At 34.0% G+C, this 19,363-nt stretch overlaps 1 protein-coding gene and 1 long non-coding RNA gene across 3 annotated transcripts; one reads left to right on the forward strand and one right to left on the reverse strand.

The window, feature by feature from the left end:
• Nucleotides 1–3,417: 3,417 nt before the first annotated feature.
• LOC145009452 (uncharacterized) lies at nucleotides 3,418–3,969 on the reverse strand. The gene has a single exon (XM_078968145.1). The coding sequence runs from the start codon at nucleotides 3,967–3,969 to the stop codon at nucleotides 3,418–3,420; it is 552 nt and encodes a 183-aa protein (XP_078824271.1).
• A 1,768-nt stretch (nucleotides 3,970–5,737) lies between these two features.
• Nucleotides 5,738–11,012, forward strand: LOC145011814 (uncharacterized). Of its 2 annotated transcripts, none has more exons than XR_013664279.1 (3): nucleotides 5,738–6,285; nucleotides 9,568–9,612; nucleotides 10,653–11,012. It is a non-coding gene; the product is annotated as an uncharacterized LOC145011814 (long non-coding RNA). The 2 variants fall into 2 exon arrangements; XR_013664280.1 differs by lacking the exon at nucleotides 5,738–6,285 and adding an exon at nucleotides 7,318–9,476.
• Nucleotides 11,013–19,363: the final 8,351 nt, after the last annotated feature.

The raw sequence follows: 19,363 nt of genomic DNA on the forward strand, positions 1-19,363 counted from the left end.
GTTGTTTTTGTTAAGAATGAATGTAATTATTGATTTTAAGATATTAAAATTCTTTTCATATAAAATTTGTATTCATTAAAAATTATTAATCTTGATAATATATGTTTATAGTATTCTGTCAGAATTTAATGTTTTCTTCAAGATAATCATAAACACATTCTTTTAGAATATCCGAATTAATATATTTATTATCCAAAAAATCAGATTTTTAAAGTTTAGAGAATTAATTATTTCTTAAAATCTGCAACTTTTCTTTTTTAATTTTATGTTAATTGACTAAAATACCCTTATAATGAAATTAGATGGAATTTTTCAATCATCTATAATTTAATAATATGTATTAATCACTTTCTTAAAATAAGTTAAATGATTGACTCAGAATCATTCCTACATCCACACAATAATTAGTTAGAATAGAATAACCTATATATATATATATATATATATATATATATATATATATATATATATATATATATATATATATATATATATATATATATATATATATATATATATATATATATATATATATATATATATATATATTGCAAGACAACCCATGGTTTTCTTCTTAATAGACACGACTCCAATACTTAAACAATATTACATTTTTGGCCCTTAAAAGTTATCCTCATCTAAAATTCCTTTCATTTTTTTTTTATAAATTTGGTCTATACTTTCTTTCACAATCTGCGTCATGATTTGACAGAGCACATATGGGAAAGACAATTCCAATGGCAAAATGACAATGAAGACGAAGAGGATGAGGGTGGTGATGACGTGCGGATGAGGATGGTGACGACAAGTAGTATTTCTCTATGGTTTTTTTTTTTTTTTTAAATTTTTATGTTTTTAAGTAGTTTAATGTTTTATTTGATATGTTTTATGTTTGTTTTAGTAATTTAGGTTTTAAATTTCTATGTTTTTAATTAATGAAATGTGGTTTTATTTTTTTATGTTTTCAAAAAATTTATTTATGTTATAAATAATGTTTTTTATTTAATATAATGGTTAAAAAATTAAAAAAATTAAAAAAGGAATATTATGGAGTGGTAACCAATTCCAATGTCTAGTGGGGATGTCAAAAAGTTCCGTGGAGCCCCGTTCCCGTGGGGGCCCCGTCCCGTTTGGAGGATTTTTTTAAAAAAAATCGGGGGCGGGGACAGGGGCGGAGGCAAGGTTACTCCCCGTTTTAATTTCGTCGGCGGGGGCAGGGGTAGGCAATCTCGTCCTGAAATCCCCATAGGGACCCCGTTAATAAATCACACATATATTAATTATATAAATATAATAAACAATAACATGATTTTGAGCTTCTAAAATTCATCAAAAAACATATTTTTAAGTTGTTAGCATAATTTTTTAAAATGTCATAACTTTTTGATTTTTAACATATAAAATCCTGCTATAAATAATTATTTTTTATCTAAAAAATAGTTTCTTTTAGCCTAAATAACAACTTTTTTTAGCCAAAAAAAAAAATAGCCCAAAATCAATCGGGGGCGGACGCGGGGGTAATAAAGGGGATTCGGGGGTGGGGGCGGGGGTGGGGGTAGGAAGGCTGAACATTCCGGGGGCGGAGGCGGGGGAACGGGAAAATTTCGGGGGCGGGGGCGGGAGATGCACCCCCGTCCCGTTTGCCCTCGTTGACATCCCTACTAGTGGGTTGGAGGTGAAGACGTGACACAAAAGTGACAACATTTTTTCGTTGAGTTGATGGTGACCGCTCTCCATGGCGTTAGATGTACGGAGAATTGTTTATCATATGCGTCGAGAGACCCCTTCAAAGGTGTGGAGGTGCTTCTATGCCCAAATATATTACACAGACGCGGGATAGGATTTTGGGTAATCCTTTCATATATTTTATTCAAGAAGGTATTAATTATAAGCATGGCGACAGGCTATGTTAACTCACATGCAGATATATGGTTATATATCACGTATATTCATAGGGTCATGATTTTTCCACTGAAACTTTTTACTTATCCACAGAAAAATAGTGTAAAGACATATATATATATACCCTTCCATTCCATTAGTAATTATTGAAGAAACAGATACCCAGACTTATTCCACCTCCGTTGAACTTCCAAGTTTCTAGATTTAATTTATTTTGCTTCTTCGCACACTGGTTTGCCTCCCTCCCACTGCAGATGTACCTGTGACTTGTTTCTCAGTTGCCTAAAGGATAAAGTTCACATCTTCAGCTGTCTCTAATTCCTTGTATTTTCTCAATCCTTTATAATAGTTTTTCTGTATTTTGTGGTGTTTTGCCTTGTATTCTTCGATCTTTCATGTTCAAAATGATTATCAGTCGAGATCAATGGAGCAGCAACAATGGAGCAGCAACAATGGCAACAATGGAGGACTCGCTTAATTTTGGCCTTTTCGATTCAATGGAACTACAACAACGGAAAGGCAATAAGTTTTGGGAAGAATGAGGATTCTAAGGTTCGGTACGCTGTAAAAGATTTGTGGGATTCATCGTTGTTAAGAAATTCCTGAAACATCCCTGTAAAATATAACGCAAATAGGGTTTGTAAATGTTGACTGTGAAGAAGAAGAAGAAGAAGAAGAAGAAGAAGAAGAAGAAGAAGAAGAAGAAGAAGGTGATATAGTATAAATGGACTTGCAGTTCTTGAAGAAACCAGCATTCGCTAAAAGAATTCGGGATTCCGCCGTTTAGATCGAAGTAATGGAGATCAAGAATTTGTTGACGTTCTACAGACCTACGACATACTCGCGGAGATGGATTCAAGATTTCAAGTTCTTCGGTCTTTACCCTCCTCAATAATTATTAATTATTAATTAAATAGAAGGCTATAAATGTCCAATGTTCAATTTTTTCAGAGTGCATGAGTGGAAATATCAGGAGCCATATTCATAATAAAGGGAAAATGACTTACGAGCCCAACGAAATTTTCAAACCGTTCAAAAAACTCCAATCATGTTTTGTCTGTTTAAAAAACCCCAACAAACTTAACATTTTTTCTAAAAACCCCAACTAAGTTACACTTTCCTGAAAGTCAAATAAGAGAAACATATGACGTGGCTTATTACCGTGTCGGAAAAATGACTTGTTAGACCAACGAAGTTTCCAAAACGTTTAAAAAACTCCAATCATGTTTTGACTGTTCAAAAAAAACCTAACGAACTTAAACAAAACAAAATTAGGATGTTTTGAACGGTTTGGAACTTCGTTGGACTTTTTAGACAAAATGTTAAGTTCGTTGGGTTTTTTTAACAGACAAAACATGATTGGGTTTTTTTAAATGGTTTGGAAACTTCGTTGGGCTTTTAAGTAACCATTGTGTTGGTCAAGTGAAATATTTGGTTATATATGTTGAAAATTAAATGTATAGCTTAGTAAAATCTAGCTAGTGCATATATGCCATAACGAAAAATATTTATTACTTACGGGGGAACACCCTCATATGGAGGCCGTGGATGAGTTAGGTGTACCTTGGTTTCTTGCCGAGGCTCTACCACCTCTATCCATCCTCCCATCTTGGCGACTTCGGGAGGAATAAAAACCGGTGGATATGAAAGAGCGCTTTCAGGGAAAGCAAGTTTCAGGTGGATCTTACCATTGGGACGACCAGATGGACGGGTAAGATCGAATTTTCGAATGAGTTTGGAATTTTCTGGATCAGGTAGATCTTTAAGCTTGAAAAGGAGGGTTCCAACCAAATGTTTCCGCAAGTGAAGTGGTTGGGCATTATGGCGGATCTCTAGGTTAAAAAAGGTGGAGTAGGGTGGGAATGGTAGACCAATGACGAAGTGTTCATTCCAAACGGGTTTAGTTGAATTAGAGTCGTCGACTTTTGTGGTATGGCGGGGTTTGTCGTAATTGTAGTTGAACCAAAAGGTGGCATAAGGTCTCAGATCTCCGTTTCTCCAATTAACATTCTTGAGGTGTTTGGCGGAGATGATCGTGATTTCCAGCTCTGGGGCTGAGTCACCCATGCATATAAACAAATCGGACAATTGAAACTTGAAAGGAGTTAGAGTTCCGAGTATTATTCACTGCTATCTATATATACCCACCTTGCAAATTTTAATTTATAAATTACTACATTATTATAAATTATCACTGGTGCTGATTGCATTGCTTCCTTTGCAGTTTGAAGCCGTACAAATTACCTGGAGTTTCGCGCGTGTAACTATAAAGTATAGGATCACATGTACAATAAAACTATGCTGATCACAGCATCTGAAATCACGATTAAGGTGGTGCATGTTACAAATGGTCCCTTTGGTTTCTTTAAAATTCTCACTGGTTCAAAAAAATTTGGATTACAACCAGAGGTTCAAAATTATCATTTTGTTGCTTGTTTGATCCAATTTATTCTGAATTTTTTCAAAATGACAGATTTGCCCCAATTAATTTGATTTTCGATAAAACTGCAAATTTAGTCCCTGTGGTATTCAAAAAACTTTGGATGGGATCCAAAAACTTTCGGGACTGCATGGAAGGTCCAAAATCAAAACATTTCTTTGATTTTGGTCTAAAAAAACTTGAAAAGATGATTATACCCTTTTTATTTTCTTTTTTGTATTTTTTTATATTTTCTTTAATAACTTATTAATCAAAAATTAAAAATAAAAGAATTGGGCCCACCCCCACCCCTACCGTTACTCTCTCTCTCTCTCTCTCTCTCTCTCTCTCTCTCTCTCTCTCTCTCTCTCTTGTATGAATGGATGAATGAAAGGGTTGTTGATTTCTTAAGATAATCAACATTTTGAATAAACTTCTCGATTTAAGCATATATCGAAGAGGTGTAAAGTTAGGTCTTCGATTTTAACAGAGGGAGAAAGGGATGAAAGGGTGTCCGTCTTCACCAGAAAGATCTCCAAATCTCGGTCGAAACCTGATGCTGCTGCCCTTCTCGTTTTCGTTTATGCTTCAAGCTGTCGATAATGGTTTTCGTTCAAGATCTGGATTAGGAATCAATCGCTGAAAACACTAGTAATCAACTGTTGCCGCCATTTCGACGAATGTTAGGGTTTCAAACGATGATGTAATCAGATCTATGTCTAACCCTAATCAAAATCCGTCTCCACAACCGAGATCTTAAGACGAAACGAGATCTAAAGGCAAAATATCAATTTCTAAAGTGTATGTGTCTGTTCATGTTTGAAGGAAAGAAATCTATTTCTTTCCCCTGAATTCTGGCATTTGTGTATTAGCTATGAGATTAACACAATATCTTCATCTTCATATTTCCCTTGATTTCTTTGTCTTCATCTAGTTCCCATATATTCATCGTGTTTAGCCTTATATGTATCTGTATGAATAAGGAAGATAGAGAAAGGGAGAGAGTGTATCAATCTGGTTTAAACCTTCATTAGATGGTAGTGATGATATTCCGTTTTTTCTGAAACTCATAATGATGAAGATGGGTTTTGTGGAGAGAGAGAGAGAGAGAGAGAAAGGGACGGTGGGTAGGGTGTGGGATATTTTTTTTCTTTTTTTCTTTATTTTTTAATTAGAATAGTATTAAAATAATTATAAAAAATACAAAAAAGAAAATAAAACGGCATAATCGTCTTATCAAAATTTTTTTGGACCAAAATCACGGAAATATTTTGATTTTGGACCTTCCATGCAAATGAGAAAGTTTTTGGACCCCATCCAAAAATTTTTGAATACCACAGGGACAAAATTTACAATTTTGTCTTGATTTTCTCTTTTTTCTTATTTGTATTTTTGATTTTTAGATTTAAAAAAAATAAAAAAATAAAATTAAATCTCTCTCTCTCACACACACATCCATTGCAAATCAAAAAGGTATTTCTCAGATATGAAAGCCGATGTATATGAGATTTCCACTGACTGTGTATGAGATTTCCACCGAGATCTTTGATTCTTACTCTCTCTGATTGGCAATTCGGTTTACCTCTAAAGTCTCCATTATCGCTATCAGACCATCTCTCCCAATCTTTGTTCTTCTTCCCTCAAATGTAATCGATTTTAGGGTTACATTTGCTTGAATATGAAGAGTCAAAAACTTAGTCAATGGACAGAGCAAGTGTTCGACACCGATCCAGCCAAATCGGTTATCCCTGTCGTATCTCCGTCCGATCTACCATCCGCCCACCGATCGGCTCCGTCCCTTTTCCTCTTACTGGTAGATCAACTCAGATCGACTTCCACCTCTACCCACAATCCTTGGATTGCATAGCAAAAGGCTTCTTTTTCTGTTCGAAGTGAGTCACGAAGATCAGTTTGAACTTCAAATTGGAGATATCAATACTCAAATCTTCAAGAAGCTTCATCAGGTTACCATTATGCCCCCCACCATGAATATGTTGAACTATTGTTTGATTTATTTGAACCCTAAATCTGCACCATTGTTTGATTTATGAACCCTATCTTTGTATGTGTATCTGGATTTTTTGTGTACTATTGTGGCTCGGTGGTGATTTATAGATACCTCCATTCTGAATGAAGATGCTCTAGAAAACCCAAAACCATTACTAACCGTCAACGACTCCAAACACAACACTATTTTGCAATTAAGAGCTTATTTGGGTGATCTTTACTCTTTATGGAAGCAAAGGATTGAAAAGAGAAAATTGTTTCAGGATGTGACCATCGAAGGATTTAGTTGTAAGTGTCGAAGAAGGTGTTCTGATTCCAAGGCCTAAAACCGAGTTCATAATCGATCTGGTGGAAGATGTGATCCAGCAGAGTCAAGAATTAAACGAAGGTTTGTGAGTGGATTTAGGTATTGGTTCTAGTGCAATAGTTATTGGAATCTGGAGGATTTCATGGATTAGGATTGAGAGAAGATGGGTTTGTGTGTTTGAGAGAGAGAGAGAGAGAGAGAGAGAGAGAGAGAGATTTCATTTTTATTTTGTGATAAAAATTATAAAAATAAAATAGAAAATGAAAATTTTCTTTTTTATTTTTTCTTTAAATCAAAAAAAGTATTTAAATAATAAAAAAACCGAAAAAGGAAAAAAAAAAGTAAGGGTAAAATAGTCATTATGAAAAAGTTAATAGAAAACTGGACCAAATTCGCAACAAAATGAAAAGTTTGGACCTCCGGTGCTAGTCTAAACTTTTTTGGACCAAAGTAGCAATTTTAAGCAAACCATAGGGATCATTTGTGCAGTTTTGTCTATAGTATTCCACTTATTCCAATTAAATACATCATACATCATACAAGAGAAATGGGTTATATATATATATATATATATATATATATATATATATATATATATATATATATATATATATATATATATATATATATATATATATATATATATATTACTTATTAAGCAAATTTGGTCAAAGACTGGAAATTAAGAGGTACAAGACCATAACGCTATTTGTACAATAAGTTTATGCATTAAAAAATCTTGAATCTGCTTTTGGTCAACAATTGGAAAAGTCAAGATAAGAATCGATAATTGGTGTCCTTTGAAGTTTGAATTAGTATTCCTCAGCCACTTGAATCAGTCAAACCTTACTTTTACCCCCTTGAATCGGTCTAACAATGGTTATATTATCACTACTTGCTTCAAACTTATGGGCCTGCTCTTCTTTCTCCAACCCAAATTATTATTTCTCTAAAATTAGTGCGAATGTAAGAGAAATGAATTATTTACATAGTGGGTGTTTGGCTTATCATTTGAGGGGCCAAAAGTTCTTTTTGGAAAAGATAGAATGCAAAAGATGTTTGGTAACACCATTTTAAAAGCTACTTTTTGATTTTTTATATAAGGAAAAGTGACTTTTTGGAAAATTCAGGAAATGATGTCTTTTTGTGACTTTTGCCAAAAGGACTTTTGGCTCCCAAAAAGATAAGTCAAACACCCCCATAGTAGAGCTCCTTTGCACCATTCCCCTCGAACGAAAGCAACCTCACCGCCATCCAATGTTGTCTTACCACCTTTGAGTCTTACCTTCATCGTTTCTAGATCTTCTTCTTTCTTGTGCTCTACCATCTTTGTCACTTACCACCACCAGCACTTGCCATCTTGCACCGCCATCCAACGCTGGGTTACCACCTTCGAGTCTTATCTTCATCGTTTCTAGATCATATTCTTTCTTGTGCTTCGCCATCTTTGTCACTTACCACCACCAGCACTTGCCATCTCTTCTGAATCGATATGTTTTGGTCAAGGAATAGGTAACCTATTTCTAGCTCACACGATCCAAAATAAAACACTAATGCGACATCGCCTCTCTAACTCTACTCTTCGTTTTGTTTGTTAAAAGTTTCATCTGGTGTAAATATGTTTATAAATTTGTGCGTTCATGTGTGTTGTCTCTCTAATTGTATGTGTGTGTGTGTGTTTCATTATTACATGTCTATTTTTTTTGGCCCCTATGCTCCTCCACCATGGAAAATCATCACAAAAATGATTTTACTACATCTAAATATGTAAGTACTCATATTTACAAAAACAATTAACCAGACTCTAGGTTTTTATCTGTTCATTTTTACATAATCAACAACCAAGTAACAAATATCTATAGCTCAGAGACAATAGAAACGCACACCTAATATGTTGTCTTCATGCGGTAAATGGTTACTTCTCTAAAAGGTTCGATTTTCCTATTTCATTTTTTTACTCATTTGTTCTCTAACGGGTTTTAGTTTAAACAAAGTAACAATTTGATGGGTTTTAGCCATAAGAACATCCTAAGTGCTCATGTAAACCCTAATCCTTGGATCTAGGTTTCTCTATTGTACATGCATTCATCCAAGACTTTAAACCCTAGATCTAGAATATGATAATCAATATTAACATAAGAATGGGGTTTAAATCTTACCTTGATTGTTATGTAGCAATAACAATCTTAAATCCTCCTTGTAATGACTTTAGAAAGCTTAGAGTCACAATTTTCACTCCTCTAATGGCTCACAAACACCTAGAGCAAGAGGATAAAGAATGATAAGAGAGAAGGCACTCCAAAAACGTGTAGAAACCCTAATGAATCAGTTGGCCACGTTTTTGGTGCCCTAGGGGTCCTTAAATAGTGAGGCTATTAGGGTTATGTAACAAGGAAACCCTAATTTGACTGCTTAAGCCCTAAGCAACCCATGGACTCCCTCCTTAGAGGCCTTCGATGATTTCTAATGGGTTTCCCCATAGAATTTGCCCACTCCATCCTCTATGGAGTCCATTAGCCCAATATTCAACTATCACACAATTGATAGTTCTAGTCCCCTTTATTTAATTAATGTCTTTTAGCCACAAAATTAATTCTTATTAATTCTTGACTAATATTAATTAAACAATATAATTTCTCCTTTAATATATTATTCTCATAATATATTAATAAATCATAATTAATTCTTTCTCTTCATAATTTATCCTATCAAGTTGCTTTGGTGAAGGCAACCCAAAAAGACCATACACCATCGGGTCAAGTACATACCAAAATAGTTATGGACTTAGACACTAATCCAACACAAGTCTGATTCCTAATAGACGTTTTATATCTCTCAAAGGTTTGAGTTCTAACTGGTACATTTCTTACTGATTTTGTTTCTTTTTTACCGCTTTGGTTTTTGATCATATGATTATTGATATTGATTGCAGTGCACATATAACTCTGAAAGCTTGCACTACATCATCCACACGAAGGTTATTTTCATTTTTTTCTTTTGTATTAATCTTGAAGGTAAGTAATATTCTTCCTTAATATTTGCATTCAAAGGTTTATTTGTCTTTAATGATATTTTATGCTATATTGGGATTCTAAAATTGGGTATGTTTTCAGTCATTGTGTTAAGGTTTTGATTTGTCTCTACTGATGTTTTCTGTCATCGCGGCTCTGAAATTGTGTATGTTTCGGCTTAACTAACTGATATAGCATTTTAAGTCATTCATTTTGTTAGTTTGATCATAAGGTTGAAGGGAGAGGGAGAGGGACTAGGAGACTTTTTAGTCGAATTTGGCTCCAGCCGCACACTAGGTGTGGTACCTCCACTGCGACATAACACATGCCAACCCACACCCACATAGTTAGGTGTTTTTTGTTTCAATGTTGGTTTGATGTAAAAAAACACCCTTGCTTTGTGGTTAGATAACTTTTGTTATTTACTTGTTCTTTGCTTCATTAGCGAGTTGGCTATCCCTTTTCGCTAACTATCCATTGGTCATCAGTTGCTAAATTGATCTTGATTGGATTCCACGTATTCAAGTTTTCAAGTGTCTTTTTCTTAAATTTATGTTGGGTTAGTGTGATAGGATGGTAGCATTTACATCCGTTTGACATATTTATAGAATCCTATAGTTTTTTATATCATAGTTTTAAGTCTATGGTTATTTTTACATGATATTTGGTCATCAGCTGGTTAACGTCAAAGCATCCTACTTTGATATTTTATAGCATCATATGCTTTTTATAGTATGATTTTTGTTCCATGATTAATTTTACATGATTTTTAGTCCATGTGGATTTATATTATCATTTATCTCTTCATGTTTCACATTAAATGTTCTCTCTCTCTCTCTCTCACACACACTCTCTCTCTCTCTCATAGTTTCTTGAAATTCTTTTAGATTTTCATTCCTTCACACCAGGCTAACAGTCTTTCTTGTGAAAATGGCTTATTTGAATGTGAAAACTTATATTATTGAGTTCTGATTCCCTGCTAACACTATTTCTTGTAAAAATGTAGCTTGGAAATCTTCTTCAAGATTCGGAAGGAAAGTCCAAGGTTTACTTAGTTGAGTATAACGGGTGAAAATGTTTAACTATTTATTTTCATATTTTTCTTGAAATTCATGATAAAACCAACTGTCCTGATATATAAAATCATGTACTTACATGCTTCATACACAAAATAAATGGAAGAAGGATGCTAAATTTGTAAAAGAAATGAAAGTACAATGCTATTCTGTGTGGAAATAGCAATTATATTCATTGTTTTGCTATTTAAAAGAAATGGAAGGGGGATACCAAAATTGTCAAACAAACAAAAGCATACTGCTATTTTATGTTGTGTGTGAAAATATCAATGTACTTTCATTGTGTGGTAGCAGATGTCCTTTTGAATTTGAAATTCTTAGTGATTTGAGATGCAATATCCTTTTGATTTTTTTTATTGATTTTTTTTTATTGATTTTAACTTAGTTATAATAGATTTTTTATTTTTAGTATATATTATAAAACTTGGTTACTAGATGGATGAATGTTGATACATTTTATGAGAAATCAAATTTTCATTGAATATGAAACACCAATTTTTGAGTAGTAATTTCTTGAGTATTGAAACATATATATATTAAGAGTTAAATACAAAGTATCAATTCCAAAGTATCATTAAACATGTATATATCAAAATTTGTTTGTCGTAATTAATGCTTATGTTTTCTTAATACTTTTTAGATTTAGAATACTATGTTTTTACTTTATTTGCTACACGGGTATTGATCGGTTCCTGGACCCGTTAGAGTAAGAATTTATTTTTAATCATAATTGTGTTTTATTAAAAGAAAATAAATTTACTTAAAAATGATAATTTATTCTACACTTATATTTATGTAACACTTCGTGTTTTTTTTTCTATATAAATTTAATCATTTGATGATTAAAAGTTAGTTATCGATTGTTCATGTTTTGGTTAGATAATAGATAAGATTTTGTTATTTAGCAACAACTGAAATAATTAGTACATTCTTTTTACCATTTATAATTGGATCTTATACAAAATATAAACTTATGGTTTATATCTAATAGGTTTCAGAATAGAAACTAAATCAAGTATACATATCCTTACGATACAACCATGTTTTTGTAATGACATGTTTTGGAAATGAAACATTTGAATTAAATTTTGATCAATTTGACGTGCATTCATTTTATGATTTATAATTGGATCTAATATAAAATATAAACTTATGGTTTACATCAAACTGGTTCAAAAAAATAGACAATAAGCCAAGTATGCTCTTACGATACAATTCGTGTTTTTGTAATATAACAAGTATCCGAAATGAAACTGTTGAATTGAAATTGTTTGTCGGAAGGAAACTAGGCTCCACTAGCTGAAATTAAATCGCCATAACAACGAAAATTGTGTTTAAAAATTATAACAGATTATAACATTCTAATTTTAGTTTTTTTTAATCAATCAATTTTAACTTTGCACTTTCAATTTTTTTATAACTAACCAATTATAACATTTTGAAGAGCTTATCAAGAACCCACAATTTTAGTTTGGAATGTTGGCGGTCAGTAGGTTTTCATCCCTCCGCAAACCCTAAAAAAGCGTAGATCTAAAGTTTGTCATAATAGATCTAACATATGAAAACAATTATCCAACATACAAAAAACGACGAATACATTAAATAATACAATATTTGTCGTAAAGAAACTGAATCGCTAAATTGAAAATAATTATTCTTCGCTGAAAAGAAACTAACTGATTTCATTTATGCTAGCATGACTCTTATGGATAATTATCTAGATGTAGAAAACGATTCGTGTAAAAAAACTAATCGCCTCTAAAAACTAATTTTTAAAAAAAAATTATCCACACTCGGTACGGCTAGTGTATATATATATATATATATATATATATATACACACACACACACACACACACAGAGAGAGAGAGGAAGGATTATTTGAGAACTTGTAAGTCCTCAAATTTGCTTGTGTATCAATCAGATCCAATTGATGGTGCGGAATCCCAATCAATTGGATGATGTCAGATCAAAATAGAGAAGGAGAAGAAAAATAAGATGAATCTTAAATGTATTGATGAATGAAATGAAGTTCCTTACAAGATTCACACACACACACACACACACTATTCTTTTGTCTAGTTTCTCTCTCTAGAAAACACCTTGGATTTCACACACTTAATCTCCTTGGTCACATCCTTCCATGCACTCCTCACCCTATATATATACTTAGGGAACATGGGCCTTAAATGAGTTTACAGTCGTAAATAGGTTTACGACCGTAAACACCAACCTGACCGTAAACACGACTGTGAACACATATTACATTACAGAAAAATACATTTTCCTAGAAAAGCAAAGTATAACCCAATATTTTTGACCCAACAATCTCCCCCTTGGTTTATAGCTTTCTTTTCTAATTGACCCAACAATGCCCCCCTAAAAAGTAGTTGGCTTTTTCTTGTCAATCTTCAATGGGAGCTTAGCTTCAACTTTAATCTTCAATTTTCTTCACATCATCAAGATGAACATATGAATCTTCCATGAATGACTTCATCTTGAGCGGTTGGGCTTAAATTCAAAATTTAACTCTGAACGCACTTTGGGTGAGGGGGCTTCATGTAGAGATTCTTGAAAATTGGATTTCAGCTTGAGAATCTTCAGAGAGAACAACAGAGAGAACGAAATTTCTGGATCACATTAGCAAGTTCATAGATAGCAACAAATTGATTGAAGAGGCTTCAATACAACTTGTCACATAATCTTCAAGTACAGCTTCACCTTGCTTCTAGGGTTGAAAGATTGAAAGTTCAAAGAATAATCTTCATTTCTTGCTCCTTCGATTGAATATTCTTCAATAATCAAGGATGAAGCCTTGGCTTAGAAATTTCTCGATACAGTCTCCATGAGTCTAATCTACACCTGAATTCACTTTTCAAGACAAACAAAACTTAGCACACAATATTTTTTTATTTTTCATATTTTCCGAAAAAATAAAATATAAACAAAAATATTTTTGGATTTTTTTTAATTTGCTGAAAAAGAAATAAAACATAAATAACACTATTTTTGGATTTTTCATTTTTCTGATTTTTGTTTGGTTTTGTAAAATTTTTAATTCTCCCCCTAAATTTGTGCATAAAGGAAAGATATGAAAAAATTTAACAAAAACAAAATTATTTGGGATCAAAGTTATTAGACAGCCTTAATCCGTTTATTGGTACCTCCCCCTTCATAAATAGATCTGGTCAATCGTCGGTATTATGGTCTACTTAAACACGAAAGATTGTGACAAATTTTTTGATATACTACAAATGACAAGGCATTGTGACCTTACGTTTCTAGATAAAATTCCTAGGGACCATTCGTCTGACGACGACCAATGATTTTGTTGTCCACCTAAATTGAGCAACGAGATATACAGACAACCTATGAATGTTTAATTTTAGTTGTACTATAACGTGTTTCCCACTTCCTGATATACCCCAATAATCAAGGACTTCCAGAATACTCCTTACTTCAGATGAGCAGACAATCATTAAGAGAGAGAGAGAGAGAGAGAGAGAGAGAGAGAGAGAGATCAGATTTAGAATGCTTATGTTGTACACTTAGGTCGGATTTTTTCCAGTCACGCAGAAAGTGAAACATATGACTAACCAGATTTAGAGGGATTGAGAAGTAGAAGGTGCATATGTTGTGTACCAGGTTGGATTATAAGTCACGCAAAGGAGAAAACATATGGCTAATAGATAGAAAGAATTGCATAGATAGAAGATGCAGAGAGACAGAGTTGCATATGTTACATTCTATGTCGGATCACTTCCAATCAGCAAAAGAAGCAACATATGACTAACAGATAGAAAGAAAGAAAATAATTTTCTACAGACCTAATTTATCGGAATTCCCCAGTTGCCTCGTCAATACCGGAATTAAGAATAAAGTCCGCATATCAAGGAAAAGTTAATCCACAGATCTATATACATTTCATTTAATGTATCTGCAGATTCCCATGTATATCTCCCTGCTCAACCTACCCAAGCGTCGTATTGTCAGACTAAATGGAACTATCTAGGTCATGATTTGTCAAATCTCTAGATTCCATAAGTTCATCTGATCCTAGTCAAGTCCATTTTTAAAACTTTTGTGCCTACCAGTGCATTGAACACAGAGCCTAGACAATTTAGCTTTGGTACCTTAAACTGATTCAGATTGCCTGTTATCACATGATTATATCACTTCCCAATATAACCTACTAAAGAAAGACATATAAGGAAATAAAATACTGTCTTCAAAATGAATCGGTTTAAGATAAACTCATGAGTATCAAGAAGAAAACTCAAACCGTAAGTCACCGATTGAATTTGCATCCAGAAGGTCTGAGAACAACACGCATAGTCTCAGAACAGATCCAAAAATTGTTCACTTCGTTAAGCACAAACCCCATGTGTGATCATTTCCTTTCTTCCTTTCCCGCAAAGGACACAAATTCTCAAACAAGGTTCTGAATGTTGTAAAGTTGAGAGATGCCTCCTATCATGTGCCTGGAACAGCCACTATCAACAAACCGAAGTATGATGATATGCCTCCATAGCTTCTCTGACATAGAGCGGGATTAGTTGGTCTTTGGAACCCAATCCATTTTGAAACTGGGTTGACCTTTTTCATCTTTGCAAGGTACTCTCTCCCATGACATATCCTATTTATCACAAATAGAAGATGAAAAAATATTAGAATCATTAGAAGATTTTGGAGAGTGAACCTTCGGAACCCATCTGTAGTCGGGTTTAACCCATTTCTTGTTCGATCGGATGGGTGGCTCGACACTTGATTTTGAACTTGAAGTCGATCTTCGAGATGACTTTGACCTAACCGGTCTTTAGTTCACTAGAGCATCTCTTGGATTGGACTTCTTGGCCAGCATCCCCTTTTTGTCCTTGGGGTTTTGATTATTGCCCTTAGTCGCATTCCAGTCACCATTTCGCGACTTTGACCTTGAGGGGCTTCTTTTGGCGGATCTCCCTCTTGGCGCATTTTGTCACCCTTGTGCGTAGTAGGGAACGTATGCTCGATTTGGACAATTTCTGGCAATGTGTCCACGTGTTCCACAGTGAAAACATGTCTTTTTCTTCACTGGGAAATTGTTTCTTACTGCCCCTAGTGGCGTATCCATGCCTCATTTCTTATTGTTCCCACTAGCACACTTGCAACATGCGCTCTGTTTAGCTTGAATTGGTGGCCTCTATTTCTCAACAGCAGGATTGTTAGGAGTAACAGAATCAGAAGCAATAAAGTTTGAAGCAACAAATTCAGAGTTCAAGGAGTTATTTGTTTGACAATCATCAGAATTTGCAGAACTAGAATTAGTTATGTTCTCCTTGTTCTCATCCTCTGCTACTTTACCTGCACAGGAAGTAGAAGCATTAGAATCATTTATCTCAACACCCTCAGTTTGGCCTGATTGTTCAGTCTTAACTGAAGTTGGTTCAGGGAGTGGGCCATACTGAGCAGGTATCTCTTCCTCGTTGGTCTCAAGGGGTGGGTTATAGTTGTCATTGAAGGGAGGTGGTACACTGTGATACCCTAACGCCTTGGTTTGATTATCTTTGAATGTTAATTGTTTCACTATCATGGATGCAACTACCTCACTTGACACATCAAATTTCTTAAAGTTGTATTCAACATCTTCAAATTTGTTTTTCCATTTGTCAAGTTCAGCAGTTAACTCTGTAAGTTGTTCAGTTACAAACCTATAACTAGCACACTTATTACTATACTCTTCCCGAAGTTTTCGAAAATCTTTTGTTTTTGCTTCTAGTTGTGCTTTGAGAGGTTTCTGACCTTTCCTAAGTTGATATCCTTCGTATTTAAGGTCCTCATTCTCTCTACGTAATAATTCGATATGCTCAAATAAATTTTTAACATTATCAATGCATGTTTGAGGATAGGAAATTTCATTGACTTCGGTGTTTGAAGAACTCATTGTTTACCAAAAATACCCTTTGACTTGATACCAAGAAAGTCAAGTTCAAAAAGTCAAACCGAAAAGCTAAACTTGAAAATTTGAAAGTTAAACGAAAAAGTCAAAGTTTAAAGTCAAAGGTCAAACTTGAAAGTCAAAGTCAATTTTTTTTGAAATCATAAGTCAAAAATAAAAGTCAAAAATTAAAAACTAAAAATATTTTTGGAAGAAAATGGAATTTAAAAATAAAAGAAATTGATTTTTGGATTAAAAATGTCAAAAATGCGAAATCTAACCTTGAAAAAGATCCCTTTTGAATTAAATTGGGAAGAAGAGAACCATCCGACAAGCTAGCTCAAATTGTACGGCGTTGGTTTAGTGAAGGGGTTGGCGTGAGTTAGATTCCTGCCAGCTCCAAATTCCCTTTTGAATATTTTCTGCTTGCTGCGAGGCTATAAATTTCAATGGAGGGAAATGTAAACCTTCTTCCAATCTAGATGAGTTGGTAAGACGCCTTGTTGAGTCCGGAGGAGACCCGGGTTCGATCCCTGCACCTCCAAAAGGTCCCTTTCCCTCTTATTTTTAAGTATAAGCGTTGATCGAGCAAGATGTACTTGTCTGACCGTACACGTGCGACCCTTGGACCGTAAACCTCGGGAACCGTACACGTGACCGTAAGTCGGCTGACCGTAAACTCTTCAGCAGATCGAGAAAAAAACGACGTTTTTCATCGTTTTTGCTCCAAAACTCGATCAAAAACTCGTTTTTATCAAAAACACAAAGAACAACCCCCCCCCCCCCCTATTTAGCCAAGATTTATCCAAAAACGCAAAAATCCTTCAAAAATAAGATCAAATAAGCTCCAGATCTGACAATATTGATTGATACAATCCAAGCTCTGATACCAACTGTAAGTCCCCAAATTTTCTTGTGTATCAATTAGATCCAATTGATGGTGCGGAATCCCAATCAATTGGATGATGTCAGATCAAAATAGAGAAGGAGAAAAAGAATGAGATGAATCTTGAATGTATTGATGAATGGAATGAAGTTCCTTACAAGATTCACACACACACATAGTATTCTTCTCTCTAGTTTCTCTATCTAGAAAACACCTTGTATTTCACACACTTAAGCTCCTTGGTCATGTCCTTTCATGCACTCCTCACCCTATATATATATATATACATATATATATATATATATATATATATATATATATATATATATATATACTTGGGGAACATGGGCCTTAAATGGGTTTATGGTCGTAAATGGGTTTACGACTGTAAACACCCACCTGACCGTAAACACGACTGTAAACACATATTACATTACAGAAAAATACATTTTCCTAGAAAAGCAAATTATATACTAGTATTATTGACCCAACATAACTCAAAGTTTCCCAAGAACCTGAAAACCAAACAAAGGCCATTAGATCAAAATAATAAAAGGTTAGGATGCTTTGTGGCACTTTATTTAATACTTAGGAAACAAAAGACAAGGGGGCATCATAATTAAATGAATTATAGGCATTTTAGTGATAACATAATTACTCGTCTAATCATTGATTAAATCACGTTAGCCCCCACCCCTCATTGTGTGCGTCTCTCTCTCTCTCTCCCCCCTTCATCCCACCCGCGACCGTCACACCGCCTCTGAAGATCTCGATCTCATCTCAGTTTCTGTTGACGTTAGTGAGGCTCTAATCCTTCCAACAAATGATCTTCGGGATTATTTCGATTGGAGAGACAATGGTGAAGTCACCAATATGAATAATTAGGTAGTCCAATTTTGTTAGAGTTCATGGTTTTAGAAGAATAGGTCACAAGTATCTGTGGTGGATGGTGATGATTAACTGTTTTTAACTGTTTTTGATTTATATGAATATTATTTTATAATTTTATTTAAAAAAAGTTGTGTGGTCCAACTTTGTTGTCAAATTTTCTCGCAATAAGAAATGTTCTCGATTGAGCGGTCCCATATATATATATATATATATATATATATATATATATATATATATATATATATATATATATATATATATATATATAATCTTGTCATATTTAAATCCATTAAGTCAAAAAATGGCTATGTATTCTTGGTGTACAATTTTTAAAATGTTATCGGTCTGTAGACATACTTTACCGATAATGATAGTCGTTGGATTTTACTGTGAGGCGATTCAACATGTGTATATTCAAAGCAGTGACATTAGAGGAAACTAAATATTTATAGAGTTACTAGGTTATAGCCCATGGGAACCACGGTTACAAAAATAAATAAATTTTTATAGTAAAATGTAACATTCATAAAAATTCTTGAAAATTTTAAAATTTTTACCTAAACCCAAAACCATCATTGTTTTCAGAATATGTTTCAACACCAGATAATTCCCAAGAACATAAAACAAGACATGAGGATGTGTATGATCACACATTCGCCTTCCCGCGATCCTCTGAAGTACCTGAAACTTAATCCAAAATTGTAAGCCCAAAGCTTAGTGAGTTCTCCCAAAAAAACCGATACATGACAAATGGCACAAATATAACAACATGCAATGGATCAACAGCTAACAGACTGGATTACCCATGAGCCCACAACATGAGTCTGGTTTGCCCTTGGCCCACAGCTCATTTCTAGCTTGCTCCCCCAGACAGATCAGTCATCGGACTAAATGCCACTAAGCCCCCAGTACGAGTCTGGTATGCCCTTCCCAGCCCTCAGCTCATATTT

This window comes from Lactuca saligna, chromosome 8 (genome assembly GCF_052625555.1).
Source record: "Lactuca saligna cultivar CGN05327 chromosome 8, ASM5262555v1, whole genome shotgun sequence".
NCBI classification, from domain to species: domain Eukaryota; kingdom Viridiplantae; phylum Streptophyta; class Magnoliopsida; order Asterales; family Asteraceae; genus Lactuca; species Lactuca saligna.

Bases quoted from the DNA above. Each gene is read 5' to 3' on its own strand.
- LOC145009452 (XM_078968145.1), bottom strand. From the start codon at position 3,969: ATGGGTGACTCAGCCCCAGAGCTGGAAATCACGATCATCTCCGCCAAA.